This window comes from Tursiops truncatus, chromosome 19, assembly GCF_011762595.2.
Source record: "Tursiops truncatus isolate mTurTru1 chromosome 19, mTurTru1.mat.Y, whole genome shotgun sequence".
Taxonomy (NCBI): Eukaryota; Metazoa; Chordata; class Mammalia; order Artiodactyla; family Delphinidae; genus Tursiops; species Tursiops truncatus.
The window spans coordinates 26,441,279-26,462,571 of NC_047052.1; the positions used below are offsets into that span (position 1 = coordinate 26,441,279).

Sequence of the window (21,293 nt, forward strand, 5' to 3'; positions counted from 1 at the left end):
AAAAAGGCCTTAATCCTTGGCTTCATAATATCATATTGTAAATAAAAATTTCAGATACTTTCTTTGGAGTTTTTGTAGCTTTCTAACAAAGTCAAGGTGGTTTGATAATAATTAGAATCTTAATAAAACCAGATCATGTGAAGGCTTAAGCTTGTCAGAACACAGTTCCACAGCTGTTGGTAGCAGCACTACAGAATTGTCACTCCTATGTAGCACCATAATTGGGTAAACAGATGCTTTTATAAACTTTTTGAAAATTGTATGTTCTTATTTTAAAATAAAGTTTGGTTTGTTTCAGAGTTTAAAGCCTGCACCCCACTTATTTGCCCAGCTGAGTAAAGTTCTCAAGTTAAGCAAAGTACAAGAGGTAAGTGATTTAAGAAAAGAGATGTAGGCAAAATTAGAAATAAAACAACTATTTGACTCTTTGGTCAATCTAACCCTTCTTGTTTCAGGTAATTTTTGGCCTTGCCCTCTTGAATTCTTCCAGCTCAGATCTCAGAGGTTTTGGTAAGTTTCCTTTTCCCTAAAGATCCTATAGTGAAGTTAGAGTCTTTAAAACCCGTGGGCTTCTGAGTCTTGAGCCTCCATAGTTTAGAGAGTAAGATTATTTTCTTTTGGTCTCTTTTATATATGTATGTATATGTACGTATGGTAAAAACATAAAATTTACCTTCGTAACCATTTTCAAGTGTATAATTCAGTAGTGTTAACTGTATTCACATTGTTGTATAATGGATGTCTGGAACTTCTTTGTCTTGCAAAACTGAAACTCTGTACCCATCCAAAAATTCTCCATTCCCTCTCCTCCTCCTGCCCCTGCCCCCCACCGCCAAGTCCCTGGTAACTGGTCTTTTATTTTTATGCCTACCAGCTAGAGCTGTAAAAACATTAGAGGGTGAAGGGTGAGTTGGTGAATGAGAATGATGATCACCTGTATTTTGATGATATGTGACTTCTTACCCATCGTGGTGCAAAAATAACTTGTGGTTTTTTATTTATCTCATTTCTAGCTGCCCAGTTTATCAAACAGAAGCTTCCAGATCTTCTGCGTTCTTACATTGACGCAGACGTCAGTGGAAATCAAGAAGGTGGCTTCCAGGATATAGCAATAGAAGTCCTACACCTCCTCCTCTCCCATCTCCTCTTTGGGCAGAAGGGAGCCTTTGGAGTTGGACAGGAACAGATAGACGCTTTTCTTAAGACGCTGCGCAGAGGTAAAAAGGAGTGTCTGTAGCCTACAAAAGATGATTTCTTTGGATGAACACACATTACAAAGGATTGTAGAATACAAATGAAGGCAGTGATTTACTTTTCTGTTAACTTCGTAATCTTTCAAGGAAGAGAGTATTTTATAATTTAAAATATGAAAATGATAAAAGCCTCATTATAGACAAGGTATAAAATGAAGAGCACTTACCAGCAATATTGTTATCTAAGTACAATCTCATTTCAGACTTGGTATATTTCCACGTGGTCAGATTTTTCCCTTTTAGGGAGACAGAGACTACAGTATTTGTGACATGCTCTCTTTAGTTTAAAATGTCAATCACTATCATATATCCACTTTACCTCTTGGCTGTTGGCATTGTTATGCTAAGATAACTCCTGGTTCTGTTGTTGCCATCCTCCTTCCTCTGATCCTTTTTTTAGAGATAGTGTTTAAAACAAATCTTTTATAGTGGACTAACCACTAACCAGTTTCACTCTTATTATTGTTTACTTCTTAACATTGATATAGTTTAATTTAAACTTCATTAACTTTCTCAGTAATAGGACGTTTTCCACTTGTCAGTGAAATAGAGAGAGACTGATGTACCAATTATTTCTGATGTCTTCCTTGCATGGGAATTGATAGCCCTTTTGTGAAATTTTAAAGTAATATTTAGGGTGCAATAGATAATGGGATCCTAATAAAAAAATTAAAAATATACTTATGACCATTTTTTGTGACATAAGAACATTCAAATTTTAGAATTGGGGTTGAAGTCATAAATTGGGCTAGGCTAGCTGGATTGGAAAAACTGAATAACGTTGGTTTGAATATGGACTTGTGAAAACTCAGGTTTGAGAGGCTTTTGAAGAGTAAAAGAGGATAGTTTGTTATTAATCAATATAGCAGTTATAATTATCTTTTTCCTTCTTCAGATTTTCCCCAGGAACGCTGTCCCGTGGTGCTTGCACCACTTTTATACCCTGAAAAACGGGACATCCTAATGGACAGAATCCTGCCTGATTCTGGAGGGGTAGCTAAAACCATGATGGAGAGCTCTTTGGCTGACTTCATGCAAGAAGTGGGCTATGGCTTTTGTGCAAGGTTGGTAGTCAGACATTTTAAACTTCTGATTACTCTTGTGAAAAGCACAATGTAATTCTTTAAAGCAAGTTCCTAAAGATTCCTTAATGTATTATCTTTGCCTCAAGAATTTTGCTTCTAAATTTAATCTTCCACATATTAGTTTTGGTGGCAGCTATAAATGTTCTCATGGCTAAATTTCCATCTCTCCATCCTCCCTAGTTTCTCAAATTTAAGGATCAGAGGTTCCTAGCCTAGTCGCCATGGTAGGCAGTTTTAGCTTTTGAGAGGGAGGGCATTGAGGCAAGTGTTCATGGAACTTGCATCATTTCCCATCCATCATGTCTAATATGCTCTTCCCTGCCCGCACCCTCAATTTCCTTGCTGTACCTTGATTTCTACAGTCTTCCTTTTCTGCCTTTTTCATACCCTGCCTCTCACTTATTTTCCTCACCTGCCAGGGGCATAAAAGGAAATTGTTTCACCCTAATGGTAGCACATAGGACTGTGATATAGTGGATTGTTAATATTTTTCTGAGAATATGTTATTAAGGGCATTAATGTGCTTTGCTTTGACTTTAAGTGTAACATTTAATGTTTTTAAAACTCATACAAACCACATTTCCGCTTATGTTTGAAAGTGTATTTCTTGTGTGTGTATAAATGTGCCTGGCATAAAACTTTTGTTGATGCAAAGTGAAAAAGTTAAAATACATTTTCAGGACTTTGTACATATCAGAATAACTCTTGAGTTATCAGTATTTTAAAGAATAACTTGATTTATACCGAATATTGACATAATTTTATGTCTCTTTGTAGATACTACTGTTAACTCATATTTCCTTCTTCCATCGGTATTTTAAACGTTTTCTATTTCCTTAAGTAGGTGGATTTTACACTCCTAGCTATGTGAAAGTAACAAGAAATGAAGCTTATTACTCTCTATGTTAGTAAAACTCTAGCGACTTCACTCGTTTTATATGAGTGTTTTATGTGAGTGTTTCTTAACCTTGGTATTGAGGGTACCATTTTTTTTTTTTAACATCTTTATTGGGGTATAATTGCTTTACAATGGTGTGTTAGTTTCTGCTTTATAACAAAGTGAATCAGTCATACATAAACTTATGTTCCCATATATCTTCCCTCTTGCGTCTCCCTCCCTCCCACCCTCCCTATCCCACCCCTCCAGGCTGTCACAAAGCACCGAGCCAATATCCCTGTGCCATGCGGCTGCTTCCCACTAGCTATCTACCTTACTACGTTTGTTAGTGTGTATATGTCCATGACTCTCTCTCGCCCTGTCACAGCTCACCCTTCCCCCTCCCCATAACCTCAAGTCCGTTCTCTAGGAGGTCTGCGTCTTTATTCCTGCCTTACCTCTAGGTTCTTCATGACATTTTTTTTTTCTTAAATTCCATATATATGTGTTAGCATACGGTATTTGTCTTTTTCTTTCTGACTTACTTCACTCTGTATGACAGACTCTAGGTCTATCCACCTCATTACAAATAGCTCAATTTCGTTTCTTTTTATGGCTGAGTAATATTCCATTGTATATATGTGCCACATCTTCTTTATCCATTCATCCGATGATGGACACTTAGGTTGTTTCCATCTCCGGGCTATTGTAAATAGAGCTGCAATGAACATTTTGGTACATGACTCTTTTTGAATTTCGGTTTTCTCAGGGTATATGCCCAGTAGTGGGATTGCTGGGTCATATGGTAGTTCTATTTGTAGTTTTTTAAGGAACCTCCATACTGTTCTCCATAGTGGCTGAACCAATTCACATTCCCACCAGCAGTGCAAGAGTGAGGGTACCATTTTTTGAAGTTAAATTTCTGTTTCAGTATTGAAGAATGTCGCAATATAATCATGCAGTTTGGTGTTCGGGAGGTCACAGCTGCCCAGGTTGCAAGGGTTTTGGGAATGATGGCTCGAACTCATTCAGGATTAACAGATGGAATTCCATTACAGGTAGGTGTGGAAATAAACTATTTTACAAAGTGAATTAATGTCCTGCCCTCTTTATTTTATTTATTAAATTACAGTATGATTGTTCTACCAACCAGAGCTGAACACATTGAGTAGTTGGCTTTGTTTAATTCAGATTTTAATTCTACAGAGTATCTCTGCTCCTGGCAGTGGGATCTGGAGTGATGGAAAAGATAAAAGTGATGGAGCACAGGCACACACATGGAATGTAGAAGTCTTGATTGATGTTCTCAAAGAACTGGTGAGTACACATGTAATGTTATATATTTATGATGTTAGTATGATATAGCCCAAAGAAAGAAAATTTTAATGAATAAAATGCCTAGCTGAATGAGAACTGCAGTGTTTTATAATTTCTGACTTCAAAAGTAATGAAGCAGGCTTCCCTGGTGGCGCAGTGGTTGAGAGTCCGCCTACTGATGCAGGGGACATGGGTTCGTGCCCCGGTCCGGGAAGATCCCACATGCCGCGGAGCGGCTGGGCCTGTGAGCCATGGCCACTGAGCCTGCGCGTCCGGAGCCTGTGCTCCGCAGCAGGAGAGGCCACAACAGTGACAGGCCTGCGTACCGGGAAAAAAAAAAAAAAAAAGTAATGAAGGGTCCGAGATAATTATGTACTGGAAATAGTATGCAATCAAACTCTAGCTTTGTTCATAATGAATTGTTGCTATGCAATTCTGAGTAGCACTGCTGAGGTGGTTTGGTAGGTTGTTAGTGTGTGGTTTTTTGGGGAGGATGAATATGTTACAAAGTAATGATTGTATGAGGAATTACTGAGGAGAAAGAAAGTCTTCTGAAATTTTTCTGGAAGGTGCAACAAAAACCCTGCCAACCTTCTTTATGGGATATTATTATAGGGATAAAAAAAGCCATACTTATCTTACTACTTCCACTTCTGAAATATCCACAGACTAAATAATTGGTCCCCAAATAAACAACGTACCTCTCCTAAAATATTGAACTGTTAAAATAAAATATAAAAAAGTGAAACTTCTAGTTATTAAAAGGGAGTGATGAAATTTAGTCAGTGAGAGAACAGTGGAGTCAAGATCAAGATGTAATGTTTTCAGTCTTGTTCATAAAATGTCAAGGAACAAAATGTAACACTAAAGACTACAAATAAATACTTCCCTAACATTCTTGATAAGGTGTCAGGTCATTTGTCTATCCTATTTCTCATTTTTAGTTTCCTACATTTGTAACTTATAAGTAAAATTGAGTAACAGGGAATCATACTGTTCTCTGTGTGACCTTATTACTAACAGCATCAGTGGGTTTTCTTTTTATTTTTCTTAATAGTAGATGGGTTTATGGTGTTCAGACCTACTCTTTAGTAATAGAGGAGGAGAAAAAATAACACGTGATCATGGCAGAAAACTTAGAGAGTGAAAAGGAAGAAAAGCAAAATAAAACCACAGTTTTAGCACTTAAGGATAACCAGTTACTAATTGGTTTGGTTTTTTTCTTTTTTAATTTTTAAAAAAGTAATTAATTTATTTTTGTCTTCGTTGCTTCGCACGGGCTTTCTCTAGTTGCAGCAAGCAGGGGCTACTCTTCCTTGCGGTGCACAGGCTTCGCACTGCTGTGGCTTCTCTTGTTGCAGAGCACGAACTCTAGGCGTGCGGGCTTCAGTAGTTGTGGCGCATGGGCTTAGTTGCTCTGTGGCATGTGGGATCTTCCCGGACCAGGGCTCAAACCCGTGTCCCCTGCATTGGCAGGCGGACTCTTTTTTTTTTTTTGCAGTACGTGGGCCTCTCACTGTTGTGGCCTCTCCCGTTGCGGAACACAGGCTCTGGACGCGCAGGCTCAGTGGCCATGGCTCACGGGCCCAGCCACTCCGCGGCACGTGGGATCTTCCCGGACCGGGGCGCGAACCTGTGTCCCCTGCATCGGCAGGTGGACTGTCAACCACTGCGCCACCAGGGAAGCCCTACTGATTTGTTTTTAACCTGTGGTTGTCTTGCAAATACGAAAACATGCTTTTCCCTCAGTTTCATCTTTGTACTTTATTGCACTATTGAAAAACTCTTTTTTATAAAAATTGCAGACAAGGACAGTTTTCCATGTTATCTGAACCTATGTTTTGATTTCAAAGAGTGCAAAGGCTATAAATTGAACGCCTTCACTGTGGATTTGAATAGTTGAATTAGTAATCTCTTTTCTTCTTCCTTTTTCTCGTATATTTGAGTTTCTGTACAATTTTTTGTAGAAAGGGAACAGAGGACAATTTCAGATACACATTGGGTTAATAATTTTTCTGATTTACTTCCAAGGATGGGAGGAGGAAACCATAGGGGCACGCCTGTGGATTTACCAAACTTAACTCTCTCTAGGATAATGCTGTTTAATAGTATATTTATGGTTTTATTCTGTCACAGCCAGTCCTTGAAACAAATTTTAGAAAGAAAAAAATGTTACCTCTGAATGCCATTGTTGTCTTAGAGTGAATACCCCAACTGACGTTTATTCTTTGTACCATATACAAAGCAAGCATTAAAGTCTTTATGGATTGAAAGGTGTCACCTTAGAGCAAAACTAAACTGGACATAACGCTTTGGTTGGAGATTTAATTATGAAGTGTGCGCAGCCTTTTCTTCTTTCAAGCACAAAATATTCTTCTGTTTTTTCTTTCCCCCTTTTCTTTTTGGCCACGCTGTGCAGCATGCGGGGTTTTAGTTCCCCGACCAGGGATCGAACTTGTGCCCCCGGCATCGGGAGCACAGGGTCTTAACCACTGGACCGCCCGGGAAGTCCCAAGCACAAAATATTCTTATTGCTTGGTGCAGAGTGTTTGGTAAATTATCTTCTCTAAATGTGTTTCCTTTGCTTTGTGTTTCTTTAAGGAATCTCATACTGCTTTTATGAATACCTTTTCATAAAACATTTTTGAATGGAATTTTTAGTCATTTTGACATAAAGAATCTAGACCACTTTTCCTGATGCATACATTGGGATGCTTTTAGGGGAGATCTTTAGTTAATTAAGTTTTTTTTTTAAAAATAAATTTATTTATTTATTTTTGGCTGCATTGAGTCTTCATTGCTGCGCACGGGCTTTCTCTAGTTGCGGCGAGCAGGGGCTACTCTTCATTGCGGTGCACGGGCTTCTCATTGCGGTGTCTTCTCTTGTTGTGGAGCACAGGCTCTAGGCGCGGGCTTCAGTAGTTGTGGCACGTGGGCTCAGTAGTTGTGGCTCGTGGGCTCTAGAGCACAGGCTCAGTAGTTGTGGCGCACGGGCTTAGTTGCTCCGCGGCATGTGGGATCCCCGGACCAGGGATCAAACCCCCATGTCCCCTGCATTGGCCGGAGGATTCTTAACCACTGCACCACCTGGGAAGTCCTTGTTAATTAAGATTGATATTTGGGATAATTGATTTATCTTTGCAGCTTTGTTCCAAGGTAGTGGAATCTTACTATAAAGATGAGGCACTAAGTGAAGTGTTATCTGTTTGCCATATTGGGATGGGAGTGTTCGTTGGACTAAAGTAGGGGAAGAGATTTCCCCTTTATGTACTCACGTATTCACGAGTATGTTGTGAACTGAAAGGTAACTTGGAGTAGCTTGCTGGTAGAGCCAGTTTATTTTGAATATTAAGAATTTACCTTTCCAAGTCTCTTTGGAAATGCCAGAAAGATTTAGATGACTTTGAGTCTATAATTAGACCATCTTGATTGAACTTCAGATTTAATATGGCTCTTTGGATAAAGCAATCAAACACTTTTGTTCATTAAACTTTTTTTTGGCTACGTTGGTTCTTCGTTGCTGTGCGTGGGCTTTCTCTAGTTTCAGAGAGTGGGGGCTACTCTTTGTTGCGGTGCGCGGGCTTCTCGTTCACGGTGGCTTCTCTTGTTGCGGAGCACAGGCTCTAGCCGCGCAGGCTTCAGTAGTTGCTGCACGTGGGCTCAGTAATTGTGGTGTATGGGCTTAGTTGCTCCACAGCATGTGGGATCTTCCTGGACCAGAGATCGAACCTGTGTCACCTGCATTGGCAGGCGGGTTCTTAACCACTGCATCACCAGGGAAGTCCCTTTTCATTAAACTTTGAAATGCTTTTCTTTTTTAGAACCCAAGTTTGAATTTCAAGGAAGTAACTTACGAACTGGACCATCCTGGATTTCAAATTCGTGACAGTAAAGGACTTCATAATGTAGTGTATGGCATTCAGAGGGGTCTGGGTATGGAAGTGTTCCCTGTAGACCTCATATACAGACCTTGGAAACATGCAGAAGGCCAGGTAAGTGAATGATGTTTAGCTATAGAAGAGGCAAAGAATCATGGCTTAGATAGTGCCGTCTATCCATTGATTAAAACATTCTTTTAATGTAGAATTTGTTTGGCATTGCTCAGAAAAGCAGAGACTGATAAATTTTGAAGGAACATTATTATAGTTTAGTACCAGTCAGACTCAGCTGAAGTGTAGCAATCAAACTGTTTTCCCAATAGTTTAATGATGTTTGTCTCCAGGGTCACCTCACCATGCACCTTTCATTTGTCTGACTTGTCTGTGGTTTTGAAAGATCGCATAATTAAGATTTTAAAGGGAAATTTCATTCTGATGAATGAGAATTAAGATTGAGATTAGCCTAGTGAAAATGTTTCACATTTTTATAACATTCACACTCATTTATGGTAGTAAGGACTTTTTTCTCTTGTTCCAGCTCTCCTTCATTCAGCATTCCCTTATAAATCCAGAGATCTTCTGTTTTGCCGACTACCCATGTCATACTGTTGCCACTGATATTCTGAAAGCACCACCAGAGGATGACAATCGAGAAATTGCCACATGGTAAACACTCTTCATCTAGCTTTTCTTGAAAGGGTCACTTATACTTTTTTGAATTACAAGATTAATAGTGAGCCAACTACGTAGTTAAAAGGTTTAAACGAAACAGTATTTTTAGTAAGCCTACTTACCCTAAATTTTTATAAAGTAGGGTGTTGGTGGATGAAAATCTATATTTAGTCTCCTTATCACTAGATACATCTTTCCTCTTGTAATGTCTGCCATTGTATAGTTTCTGTAACAATCAAATGTTAGAAGGTTTTTACTTCTCCCTTAATGTTAAATCCCTTTCTTCTCTCTGTAGATTTGCTTGCTTGCTTTCTTTTTAAGTGGCTCAAAATGGCCAGTGGATGAAATCTAAAACTTTAAGCTGAATTATCTATTTCTCTGAGTTTCAATTCAAAATTTCTGCTGGAGAATCTGACTGGCTCAGTTGGTTTCTTCTGGAACTAACTCCTCTCTGGGGATGTGAGATAAAGATGGTAAAAGTACTTCCATCACTGTTATAATAAACCCACAGCTGTGCAGAGTGGGCATGGACTGGATTGGTCCCCAAAGACATCTACTTTATAATGTTTCTTCCATTTTTTCCAACCATACTCCCCTGGGACACATCTTATAAACAAAGGATGGTAAACTTCCTGTAAAGGGCTTTACAAGCCAGATGGTCTCTGTAGCAACCACTTAACTCTTTAATTGTAGCACAATGTAAATATGGGTGTGGCTCTGTTCCAACAAAACAGTATTTACAAAAATAGGCAGTTGGTGAGATTTGGCTTGTGGATGTAGTTTGCTGATCCCTGTTCTGAAAGATTGACCAAAGCAGTGGTTTTTTCTGAAGTGTGTCCTTTCCCCAGGTGCTAGCCAACATTGGATGTACAGGATAGTTTTTTTTTTTTTCTCCTGTTAAGTCTAATGTGTACGGCAGTATGTCTTCATTTTATTTTAACAGATAAAGGCCTCTTTCCATTTTATAAAATTGAAATGTCATATACATTTAATAATTCCTTAATATAGCTATATATTCAGATTTCCCTAATTGTCTCAAGAATGCTTTTTAACAGTTTGTATGATTGAGAGTCCAAACAAGGTCCACATAGTTTCTTTTATGCTGTAAGTCTTTCTTCTCCCTTTTTTTTTTTCTTAAATATAATTCTTGGCCATCGATTTAATGGAGAAGTAGGATCAGTTATCCTATAGTCTACCCTGTGGTATGGGGTATCTGTTTCCTCATGGTGTTTAATTTGATCCCTATCCCCATAGTTTTCATGGACTAAGGGTAGCAAAACCTTGAGGCTAGATTGAAGTCAACCACATTTAGCTTCTTGGGGCAAGAATAATTCATAGGGGGCATTGTGCACCTAAGTAAAAACTTGGTGTTACCGAACTAAGTGTTTGGGCTTTTTTTTTTTTTTTTTTTTTTTTAATGGAAGTATAGTTGATTTACAGTGTTGTGTCAGGCTGTATTTTTATGTAGAATTTTTCTTGTGTATAATTATATCTATATTTGTGTTGGATTTTTGACTGTTTCTAAACTACTATTTGTTTTTATTTTGCACTCTAATCACAAAAGTTTTTGATGGTAACTCTTTGGTAAGGCGGTCCATGGTTATGCACATGGTCAGTCATGTCTGCTGTCCTTCATCATGTATTCTCTTAATTTGGACTGCCTTTGAAATTAGTTTGAAAGCATACCAGCATTATATATTTGAGATGAACACCAATTTAAATATTTTTCAAATATTAAAAGATGACAACTTGGTTTTGTCTTGATAGCTGGTATCACTTATTAGGAAAATGAATTTTGTGTACTTAGGTTTTCATTGATAGAGTATCTTACTTCCATTCTTGTTAGGAAGAGCTTGGATTTGATTGAATCTCTGCTGAGGCTCGCAGAGGTAGGGCAATATGAGCAAGTCAAACAACTCTTCAGCTTCCCTATCAAACACTGTCCAGACATGCTGGTATTGGCCTTACTACAAATCAACACCTCCTGGCACACCTTGCGCCATGAACTCATCTCCACTCTGATGCCAATTTTCCTTGGAAACCACCCTAACTCAGCTATAATTTTGCACTATGCATGGCATGGGCAGGTAAGATATGACCATTTCTTTGTCTTAATAAACGGACATTCTTTTTTTTTTTTTAATTTTTATTGGAATATAGTTGATTTACAATGTTGTGTTAGTTTCAGGTGTATAGCAAAGTGAATCTGTTATTACATATACATGTATCCACTCTTTTTCAAATTCATTTTCCATATAGGCCGTTACAGAGTATTGAGTAGAGTTTCCTGTGCTATACATTAGGTCCTTATTAGTTATCTGTTTTATATATAGTAGTGTGTATATGTGAATCCCAATCTTCCAGTTTATCTCCCCCCACCCCATAATGGACATTCTTTCTTTTTTTTAATTTGGCTGTGCCGGGTTTAAGTTGCGGCACGTGGGATCTTTAGTTGTGACATGCAGGGTCTTGGTTGTGGCATTGGGGGATCTAGTTCCCTGACCAGGGATCAAACCCAGGCTCCCTACATTGGGAGCATGGAGTCCTAACCACTGGACCACCAGGGAAGTCCTGACATTTCTTTTTTTATTAATTTTTATTGGAGTATAGCTGCTTTACAATGGTGTGTTAGTTTCTGTTGTGCAGCAAAGTCATTCAGTTATATGTATACATATATCCACTTTTTTATTTTTTAAAATTTATTTTAATTTTTGGCTGCATTGGGTCTTCGTTGCTGCGCGTGGGCTTTCTCTAGTTGTGGTGAGAGGCGGCTACTCTTCGTTGCGGTGCGTTGGCTTCTCATTGCTGTGGCTTCTCTTCCTGCGGAGCACGGGCTCTAGGTGCGCGGGCTTCATTAGTTGCAGCACGCGGGCTCAGTAGTTGTGGCTCACGGGCTCCAGAGCACAGGCTCAGTAGTTGTGGCACACAGGCTTAGTTGCTCCGCGGCATGTGGGATCTTCCTGGACCAAGGCTCGAACCCGTGTCCCCTGCATTGGCAGGCGGATTCTCAACCACTGCGCCACAAGGGAAGCCCTATCCACTCTTTTTTAGATTTCCTTCCCATTTAGGTCACCACAGAGCATCGAGTAGAGTTTTTGTACAGTAGGTTCTCATTAGTTATCTGTTTTATACTAGTAGTGTGTATATGTGAATCCCAATCTCCCAGTTCATCCCAGCCCACCCTCCCCTTCCCCCCTTGGTAGCTGCAAGTTTGTTTTCTACATCTGTGATTCTATTTCTGCATAATTGACATTCTTTTGATGATGTTTACCTAGAGAAATTGTTAATCATGGAATTTTGACACTGAAAAAGTCACACTTCTATAAAACTTATTTTATCTTTTAGCATCATGTGGGCATTAAAGTATAAAACTTGAAAGAGCAAGGAGGCAAGACAATTTTAAAAAAATCAGTATTATGAAAGGTCTGTATTGCTAGTGTACCAGTATCCTTTCGATAGCAATAAAGAGCTTAATCATTTATCATAGAACTAGAAGGTTCTCATTTCACTTTTTAACAGTAAATGGAAGAAGATCATAAAACAGTTTAATTGAGGGCTTCCCTGGTGGCTCAGTGGTTGAGAGTCCGCCTACCGATGCAGGGGACATGGGTTCGTGCCCCAGTCCGGGAAGATCCCACATGCTGCGGAGCGGCTGGGCCCGTGAGCCATGGCCGCTGAGCCTGCGCGTCCGGAGCCTGTGCTCCGCAGCGGGAGAGGCCCGTGTACCGGAGAAAACAAAAACAGTTTAATTGACATAATTTTGTTTTATCCAGATCCAGCATTTAAATTTTATTTTGGTTCCTGCTGAGATTTCAAGCCCTTGTGCTCCTGCACCCCCCACCCCTTGCCAATTTTGTAGAATATATTTGACAAATACTCTCTTGTCCATTGATTTCCCCCCCGCATAGCCCACATTTTAAATAAAGATATATGTAGAAGCTTTAAGAAAAAGCAGTCATCTTCCCCTTTATATCAATGAGCCCCTTCCCTTTTTAAGATATTCTTGCTGTAGTTTGTTGTAAACAAGTGCTTTTAAAAATTCAGATAAGACTTTATAAATGAAAAACATTAGCCTTGGTTGCATGCCTTTCAGTCAGACCAACTCCATTTCTAGAGACTCAAATCACATGACAGTAATGTTTATCAGACATTTAACCAAAAGTTTGTAGCCCAGACATTCTTAGGCTTTTCTCACCACATCTGTGAGGTGGAAAGGGCAGAGTGGAAGGACTTGTATCTCCACTCCTGGTTAGATACTTGTTTTGCTAGGACTTTCTGTCAGTCTAAGACAGTTACTGGAAAGTGATTTAGACAGTGATAGTAATTGCCTTGCTGTTGCTTCTGTGAGAAACATTTTCTAAATTACCATTCAACTGTACACCTTTAGATCAGTCTTCAAAGACAGGCTGTTTTCCGCACAAAAAAGAAATTGAATAATTACAAAAAATGAGCATGATCATTTGTGAAAATAGCTAGATTTAGAATGTACAAACTCTAGTCCCAGAAATACTGATAAAACACTACCCTGTGCAGCATGAGAGATGATTACCGTAAACTGTTTTGTTTTTATAGGCCAGTGATTTGTGATTTGATTTAAGGGATCATATAAACTTGATGCATCGTCATATTCTCATCATACTTCGGCTTTGAAAATGTATAGGCAGACTTTTATAGGACAAATAAATTTGTTGTATGTGACTACATGACCCCAGGGTTTTGGGGCAGGCCTCATTTGGGAAATATGGACAAAACTGCTTTCCCACAAAATAAACGTCACTGTAATCAATGCTTGAGGCTTGAGCTTTGTTGTCTGCACTGATACACCTCAGTTTTACACAAATACAAGTAAAATCAGCATTTGCAACAGCCTATCAAAATGGTCAGTAGTATTGGTATTTAACCCTCCTTTTTCTTTTCTTAGGGACAGTCTCCCTCAATCCGCCAACTTATCATGCATGCGATGGCAGAATGGTACATGCGAGGGGAACAGTATGACCAGGCCAAATTGTCTCGAATACTTGATGTGGCCCAGGACTTGAAGGTGAGCTTGGAGGGACAGATTAACGGTTTTTCTTTATTAATGATAAAAAATAACATTTTTATGTAACATAGGTGCTTTAGGAATAATTCACAAGTAACTAGCTCTTAGCTAGAATAGTTGAGATTTAGAATTTTTCCTTGTATTGTAGAAAGAGATTGGAAGAAGAGTGGTTTTAGAAACGTAAAAATGTTTCATTTACATTTCACTGAATTTTGTTTGGTCTTCTGTGATATTTGTAAGGCTGTTTTAAAGCAAGTGATAATTGACCTCAGATGTAATCTGTGAGATACAATTTTTGGAGAAACTGGTTGGCTTTCAACCCTTTTGCAGATTTCATTAGCATTAACAGGGTCTTTTGATAAATAGTGTGATTCTTGATGTCTTTGATCACTGGTAATGGTGTTGTAGTTGTACTTAGGTTAGAGTAAGCCTGAGTTTAGATTTTTTTAAATGGGTAAGGATAATTTTTCACGCTTTTGTGTTTTGCTTTGCTTTAGGTTAAATTATTTGAAAAAACACAGGGTAAAGTTTATTTTGAAGGTAAAGTCATGTGTTTGTCTTTGAAATGTGATCTTATTTTAAGTAGGGACAAGTGTTACCATTGATTTCTACTAAGCTGTTTAAAAAATTATGACTAAGAAAATATTAGCAGTATGTTTTATTTAGACTTGTTTGTGAAAATAAAAACTGGAAACAGAAAATAGGACAGAAAAGTCACTCAGTTGCTTGACTCGTAGTTTCTAATATCCTTTTTCTTTAGGCCTTGTCAATGCTGCTAAATGGTACTCCATTTGCCTTTGTTATTGACCTTGCTGCACTTGCTTCACGTCGTGAATACCTCAAACTTGACAAGTGGCTCACAGATAAAATTCGAGAGCATGGAGTAAGGATTTGTCTGTTTATTACTGCTTTTAATTTTTGATGGTCAAGATAGCTTAAGAAAGTGGCAATGAAGATGTTATTGTATTCTGGATTTTAGTCATAGTGCTTAGTCTTATCTGAAAGCAATTAATGATGAATTTCAAATACAGAGAGACTTTCTCTTTTCCAGGAACCTTTTATCCAGGCTTGTATGACTTTTTTAAAGAGACGGTGTCCTTCTATTTTGGGTGGACTTGCACCAGAGAAAGATCAGCCCAAAAGTGCTCAACTTCCTCCAGAAACTCTGGCGACAATGTTGGCCTGTTTACAAGCTTGTGCAGGGTAAGAATAGCATGCTTGAAAATGACTGTTTAAATATTGGAATTGGATTGAATGGATAACTGTTGATTTGAGGAAAAGGGGTTGAATGATTAAAAGTGACAACATCTAAGGTAATCCAGTGGTTTTTAAGTCCAAAGTACTATATATACTACATAAAATATGTATGAGATCTGTTTGAGTTAATTTTTTTGTATGTGGTGTGAGACAGGGTCCCAGATGCATAGTTTTGCATGTGAATATTCATTTGTCCTAACACCATTTGTTGAAGAGACTGGTCTGTCCCTGTGGAATTGTCTTCTAAAAGATCAGTTACACATAATACATGAGTTTATTTTGGGGCTCTTAGTTCTATTCCATTGATCTTGTCTATCCTTATGCCAGTACCACACTGTCTTGATTACTATCGCTTTTTAGTAACTTTTAAAATTGGGAAGTGTAAGTTCTCCAACTTTGCTCTACTTTTTCAAGATTGTTTTGGTCATTCTGCGTCACTTGAATTTTCATAAGAATTTTAGGGTCATCTTGTCAATTTCTGCAAAGAAATTACATAGCCCAGTGAGATTTTGATAAGGATTATGTAGAATCTTTAGATCATTTGGGGGGATAGTGCCATTTTAACAGTATTAAGCCTTCCAATTCATGAATCTGAGATATTTACCCATTTCTTTAGGGCTCTGATTTCTTTCAGTATGTTTGCACTTCTTTTGTTATGCTTATTGATAGGTATTTTGTACAAGTCATGAACCTGCAGTGTAAAGTTGGATAGAAGTGGTGAGAGCAGACAGCCTTATCTTGTTCCTGATTTAGGAGAAAAGTATCCAGTGTTTCAGAATTAACTTTGATGTTAGCTGTGGGTTTTTTATAGTTATATTTCACATTGAGGAGGGTTTCCGTGTGTGTGTGTGTGTGTGTGTGTGTGTGTGTGTGTGTGTGTGTGTGTGTGTGTGTGTGTGTGTGTGTGTGTGTGTGTGTGTGTGTGTGTGTGTGTGTGTGTGTGTGTGTGTGTGTGTGTGTGTGTGTGTGTGTGTGTGTGTGTTGGTTTGGTTTGGTTTGGTTTGGCTTTGGTTGCGCCTCGAGGCACGGGATCCTAGATCCCTGACCCAGGGATGGAACCTATGCCCCCTGCAGTGGAAGTTCAGAGTCTTAACCACTGGACTGCCAGGGAAGTCCCTGTTTGGTGTTTTTTCATTAAAGCATTTTGTCAAATGTTTCTGTCTGCATCTATTGAGATGATCATGTGGTTTTTGTTTTTTATTCTGTTGGTGTGGTATGTTATGTTAATTGATTTTTGGATGTTAGAAAACCTTGCCTTCCTGGGATAAATCTCACTTGGTCTTTGTATACACTTCCTTTTTATATGCTGCTGAATTCAGTTTGCTAGTATTTGGTGAGCATTTTTGTGTCTGTATTCCTAAGGGATATTGTTCTGTAGTTTTCTTGTGTTGTCTTTGGTTTTGGTATCAGGATAATACTGGCCTCATAAAATGAGTTGATAAGTGTCCAGTCTTCTAATTGTTGTGAGACGGTTTGGTGTTAATTCTTTAAATGTTCCATAGAATTCAGTGAATCCCTCTGGTCTTGGGCTTTTTCTTGTGGGTGGATGTTGTTTACTAATTCAGTATCTCTACTTGTTATTGCTGTGTTGAGATTTTCTGTTTCTTCTGGAGTTAGATTCAGTAGTTTGTGTCTTTCTAGGAATTTGTCTATTTCATCTAGCTTATTTAATTTGTTAGCATACAATTGTTTTATACGATACCCCATAATCTTTCTTGGTTCTGTAATGTTGGTAGTAATGTCCTCTCTTTGAATTTCTGGTTTTAGTAATTCAGGTCTTCCATTTAGTTTATTGCAGCTCTAAACTTTATTATTTCCTTCCTTCTGCTTATTTTGGGTTTAGTTTGAGCTTTTAAAAAATTTATTAATTGGAAGGTTAGGCTTTTTTATACTAACATCTCTGTCATGTTATATAATTATCATTTATGTTTTGTGGTGAGAACAATTAAGATCTAGGCTCTCAGCAACTTTGAAGTTTATAATAAAGTAGTGTTGACTCTACACATTACTGAAAGTGAGGTATAGAAGCCTCCAGCTATATTTTTGAATTATCTATTTCTCCCTTTAATTCTCCCTTCATATGTTTTGGGACTCTGTAAGTATGTATGTCTTTCTGTTGGATTGGCCTTTTTATTATTATAAAGTATCTTTGTCTATTAATTTTTTTCTTAAAGGCGATCTTGTCTGAAATTAGTATAGTCATTGTAGTTCTCTTTTGGTTAAGGTTTGCAAGGCATACCTTTTTTCATTTTTTACTTTCAAGTTATATGTGTTTTTTAAAAATCTAAAGTGTCTCCTTTAGACAGCATATAATTGGATTATTTTTTAAAAATCCATTTTGACCATTTCTGCCTTTTAATTGGAGTATTTAATTTATTTACATTTGACATAATTACTGCTAAGGTAGGATTTACCCATGCTCTTTTGCTTAGTTTTTCTATATGTCGTATGTCTGTTTTGCATCTCCATTCCTCCATTACTGCCTCCTTTAGTGTTTTTTTTTTGTTTCGTTTTGTCTTTATTTATTTATTTAGTTAGTTTTGGCTGCATTGGATCTTTGTTGCTGTGTGCAGGCTTTCTCTAGTTGCGGCAAGCAGGGGGCTGCTCTTCGTTGTGGTGCGTGGGCTTCTCATTGCGGTGGCTTCTCTTGTTGCGGGGCATGGGCTCTAGGCACGCAGGCTTTGGTAGTTCTGGCGTGTGGGCTTAGTAGTTGTGGCGTGCAGGCTCAGTAGTTGTGGCGCACGGGCTTAGTTGCTCTGCAGCATGTGCGATCTTCCCAGACCAGGGCTCGAACCCATGTCCCCTGCATTGGCAGGTGGATTCTTAACCACTGGACCACCAGGGAAGTCTCTTCCTTTAATATTAAATAGATCTTTCTAGCGTATCACCTTAATTTCCTTGCTGTTAACTTTGACATGTTTTTGAGTTTCTTTTTTCCTTTGGGTATTAAAATTAACATTTTTAACTCAAAACAATGTAGTTCCAATTAACACCAACTGAATTTCAGTAAGATGCAAAAATTTCCTCTAAACGGTTCTGTTCCTTTCCTCCTTCAAAGTGGTGCTCTTGGGCTTCCCTGGTGGCGCAGTGGTTGGGAGTCCGCCTGCCGATGCAGGGGACGCGGGTTCGTGCCCCAGTCCAGGAGGGTCCCACGTGCCGCGGAGCGGCTGGGCCCGTGAGCCGTGGCTGCTGAGCCTGCCCATCCGGAGCCTGTGCTCCACGGCCACAGCGATGAGGGGCCCGCGTACCGCAAAGAATAAAAAAAACAAAAACAAAGTGCTTCTATTGTCAAATAGTATCTTTATACGTTGTGTGCCCATCAAAAGATTTGATGTTATTGTTTAATGTAATCATTGTCCTTTAAGCCAAGTAGGAGATAAAAGGATTATATATAAGCGAGAAATACAGTCATAATGTGTTTTAATATTTCCTTATGTCCCTTTACGGGTGCTCTGTTTTTTCATACAGATTCGAGTTACTGTATAGTGTCTTCATTTCAGCCCAAAGGGTTTCTATTATTTCTTTCCCCTTTTTTTAAAAGTATTTATGTATTTGTTTATTTGGTTGTGCTGGGTATTAGTTGCAGCTCGTGGTCTCCTTAGTTGTGGCATGCAAACTCTTAGTTGCAGCATGCATGTGGGATCTAGTTCCCTGACCAGGGATCAAACCCAGGTCCCCTGCATTGGTAGTGCGGCAGAGTCTTAACCACTGTGCCACCAGGAAAGTCACTCTATTATTTCCTATTAGGGCAGGTCTGTTAACGATGAATTACCTCAGCTTTTGTTTATCTGAGAATATCTTAATTTTTCCTTTATATTTGAAGGATAGTTTTGTCAAATAAAGGATTTCTGATTGACATTACTTTTTCTTCAACACTTTGAATATGCCGTCCCACTACTTTCTGGCTTCCATAGCTATTAATTTTTTTAAAGGCTCCCTTGTATATAAGTTGCCCCTCTTGCTGCTGCTAAGATTTATTTCTTTCAACAGCTTGATTATGTTGTTTCTAGGCATGAATTTCTTTGAGCTTATATTACTTGGAATTCGTTGAGCTTCTTGGATGTGTAAATTAATTTTCATCAAATTCGGAAAGTTTTCAGCCATTTTATCAACAAATACTCTTTCTACCCCTTTCTATCTCCTCTCATTATGTTTTGTTGGTACCTTTGGTAGTGTTGCACATGTCTCAGTCTGTGTTTATTTTTTTCCCTTTCAGTTTTTCAATCTTTATTGGACTATATTCAAGTTCTTGGATGCTTTTTACGTGCTTGAATCTGCTGTTGGGAACCCGTAGTGAAGTTCTCATTTCAGTTATTTTACTTTCTTCTTTTTAAATTTGTATTGATACACTCTGTTTTTTGAGACATCTTTTTCAAACTTCCTGTAGTTCTTTTTTTGTTGTTTTTGTTAATCGTTTATTTATCAAGAGAAGCTGTTCCTTAGCCCAGATATTAGTAGTTCATAGTTTCATAGTTCAGGAACACAGGTAAGTGACAAACTTGCATGGAACTAAATGCAAAGAAATTCTTTATATTCCAAAATCACTTCACACTCTGAAAGATACCAGCCTTCCTCATCTCCTCAAAATCTTGTATGGAATCATAATTTCTGTAGAAGTCTGCATAGGCCTTCTTTCTTGGTTCAGCCACAGCAAACTTACAGAAAGCTGCAATTCCCAAGGAGATAATGAATGCTCCAGCAATATGAAATCACAGACGCTTGGCCAGAAGGCCACGCATCTGAGGTTTTGTCAAAGAACTGGAAGCCATGGTAGTTTTTCTCCTTGACAGCTCAACAACGATGTCCTTCCAGACAGGTGGAGAAATGGCCCTGTAGTTCTTTTGACTTTTTTTTTCTTTGAACATAGTTAAAATGGCTGATTTAAAGTCTTTGTCTGGTTAAGTCCAACATCCGTTCTTCCTGAGGGACAGTTTCTCTTGATAGCAGTTTTTCCCTACGTACGGGCCATGCCTTCTTTGTGTGTGTGTGTGTGTGTGCATGTGTTGCATGTCTTATAATTTGTGGTCGAAAACTGGAAAGTTTAAATAATGTGGCAATTCTTGAAATCAGATTTTACCCCCACACAAGCGTTTTTTGTTTTGTTATTGCTCTTTTCTGAACGAATTCAGTAATGTCTGTATTCTTTGTCATCTTTGGTCCCTGAAATCTCTGTTTGGGTAAGCCTTGTGTTCAGCTAAGATTGGAGATTTTCTTATCAATAAGAATCAATAAGCTATTCTTTACCCTGTGATTCTGTATGCATTTTTAGGCACATCTTTAACACTAACTTTAATACTGTTAAACCCACTGAACTTTAACACCTTGTTCTTTTATTCGCCTGTAGTTAACCATTTTTGTTTTTTTGTGGGTTATCTCTGTGTTAGAAAAGTATATATTTTCCTCTTTCCGGTAGAAAAGGTAGTATATTATATACTTATTGCACTATGCTTCTTTCATTTGATCATATATCCCAGAGTCCATGCCATAAAATTATAGTTTCCTTATTCCTTGTAATTAATCTGTTGTACTCCACTGAATAGATGTTTTGTGCCTTAGTAAATCAGTACCCATTGGTAGATATTCTGTTTATTCCACTCTGTGTCACAAATAATGTTGCAACGAATAGCATTTTGCATACATCATTTTTGCCAGTGTATATTTGGGCCCACCAGAAGTAATTGTTACGTTAAAGGGAAATGCATGTGTAATTTTGTTAGGTGCAAAAGTTTTCTCTATAGCAAGTTCTCCTTTTAGTATAACCAGAGGCAGTTGGTCTATTTCCCCGTTGTCTTGTAGCTAATCTGAAAGTTGAAATATGGCTATCTCCATGAAGTTTTTTTAACATGAAGTTTTAATTGCAGGGGAGGTGGGTATTTTTAACCCAGGTACATAGAGGCTAGAGACAGCTACTCA

General features: G+C 38.3%; 1 protein-coding gene and 1 pseudogene across 8 annotated transcripts in view; one reads left to right on the top strand and one right to left on the bottom strand.

The window, feature by feature from the left end:
• The window catches only part of CNOT1 (CCR4-NOT transcription complex subunit 1), a 101,184-nt gene that overhangs the window by 42,697 nt on the left and 37,194 nt on the right, over window positions 1–21,293 (top strand). For all 8 annotated transcript variants that reach the window (XM_019935725.3, XM_019935728.3, XM_019935727.3 and 5 more), the window contains exons 5-16: window positions 299–367; window positions 456–510; window positions 1,014–1,217; window positions 2,149–2,317; window positions 4,147–4,273; window positions 4,422–4,532; window positions 8,354–8,524; window positions 8,949–9,076; window positions 10,929–11,169; window positions 14,004–14,123; window positions 14,884–15,006; window positions 15,175–15,326. In XM_019935725.3, coding sequence (XP_019791284.1) covers window positions 299–367; window positions 456–510; window positions 1,014–1,217; window positions 2,149–2,317; window positions 4,147–4,273; window positions 4,422–4,532; window positions 8,354–8,524; window positions 8,949–9,076; window positions 10,929–11,169; window positions 14,004–14,123; window positions 14,884–15,006; window positions 15,175–15,326 — 1,670 coding nt within the window. The remainder of the gene's footprint in view (window positions 1–298; window positions 368–455; window positions 511–1,013; window positions 1,218–2,148; window positions 2,318–4,146; window positions 4,274–4,421; window positions 4,533–8,353; window positions 8,525–8,948; window positions 9,077–10,928; window positions 11,170–14,003; window positions 14,124–14,883; window positions 15,007–15,174; window positions 15,327–21,293) is intronic.
• On the bottom strand, window positions 19,830–20,175 carry LOC117309264 (cytochrome c oxidase subunit 6C-like; annotated as a pseudogene).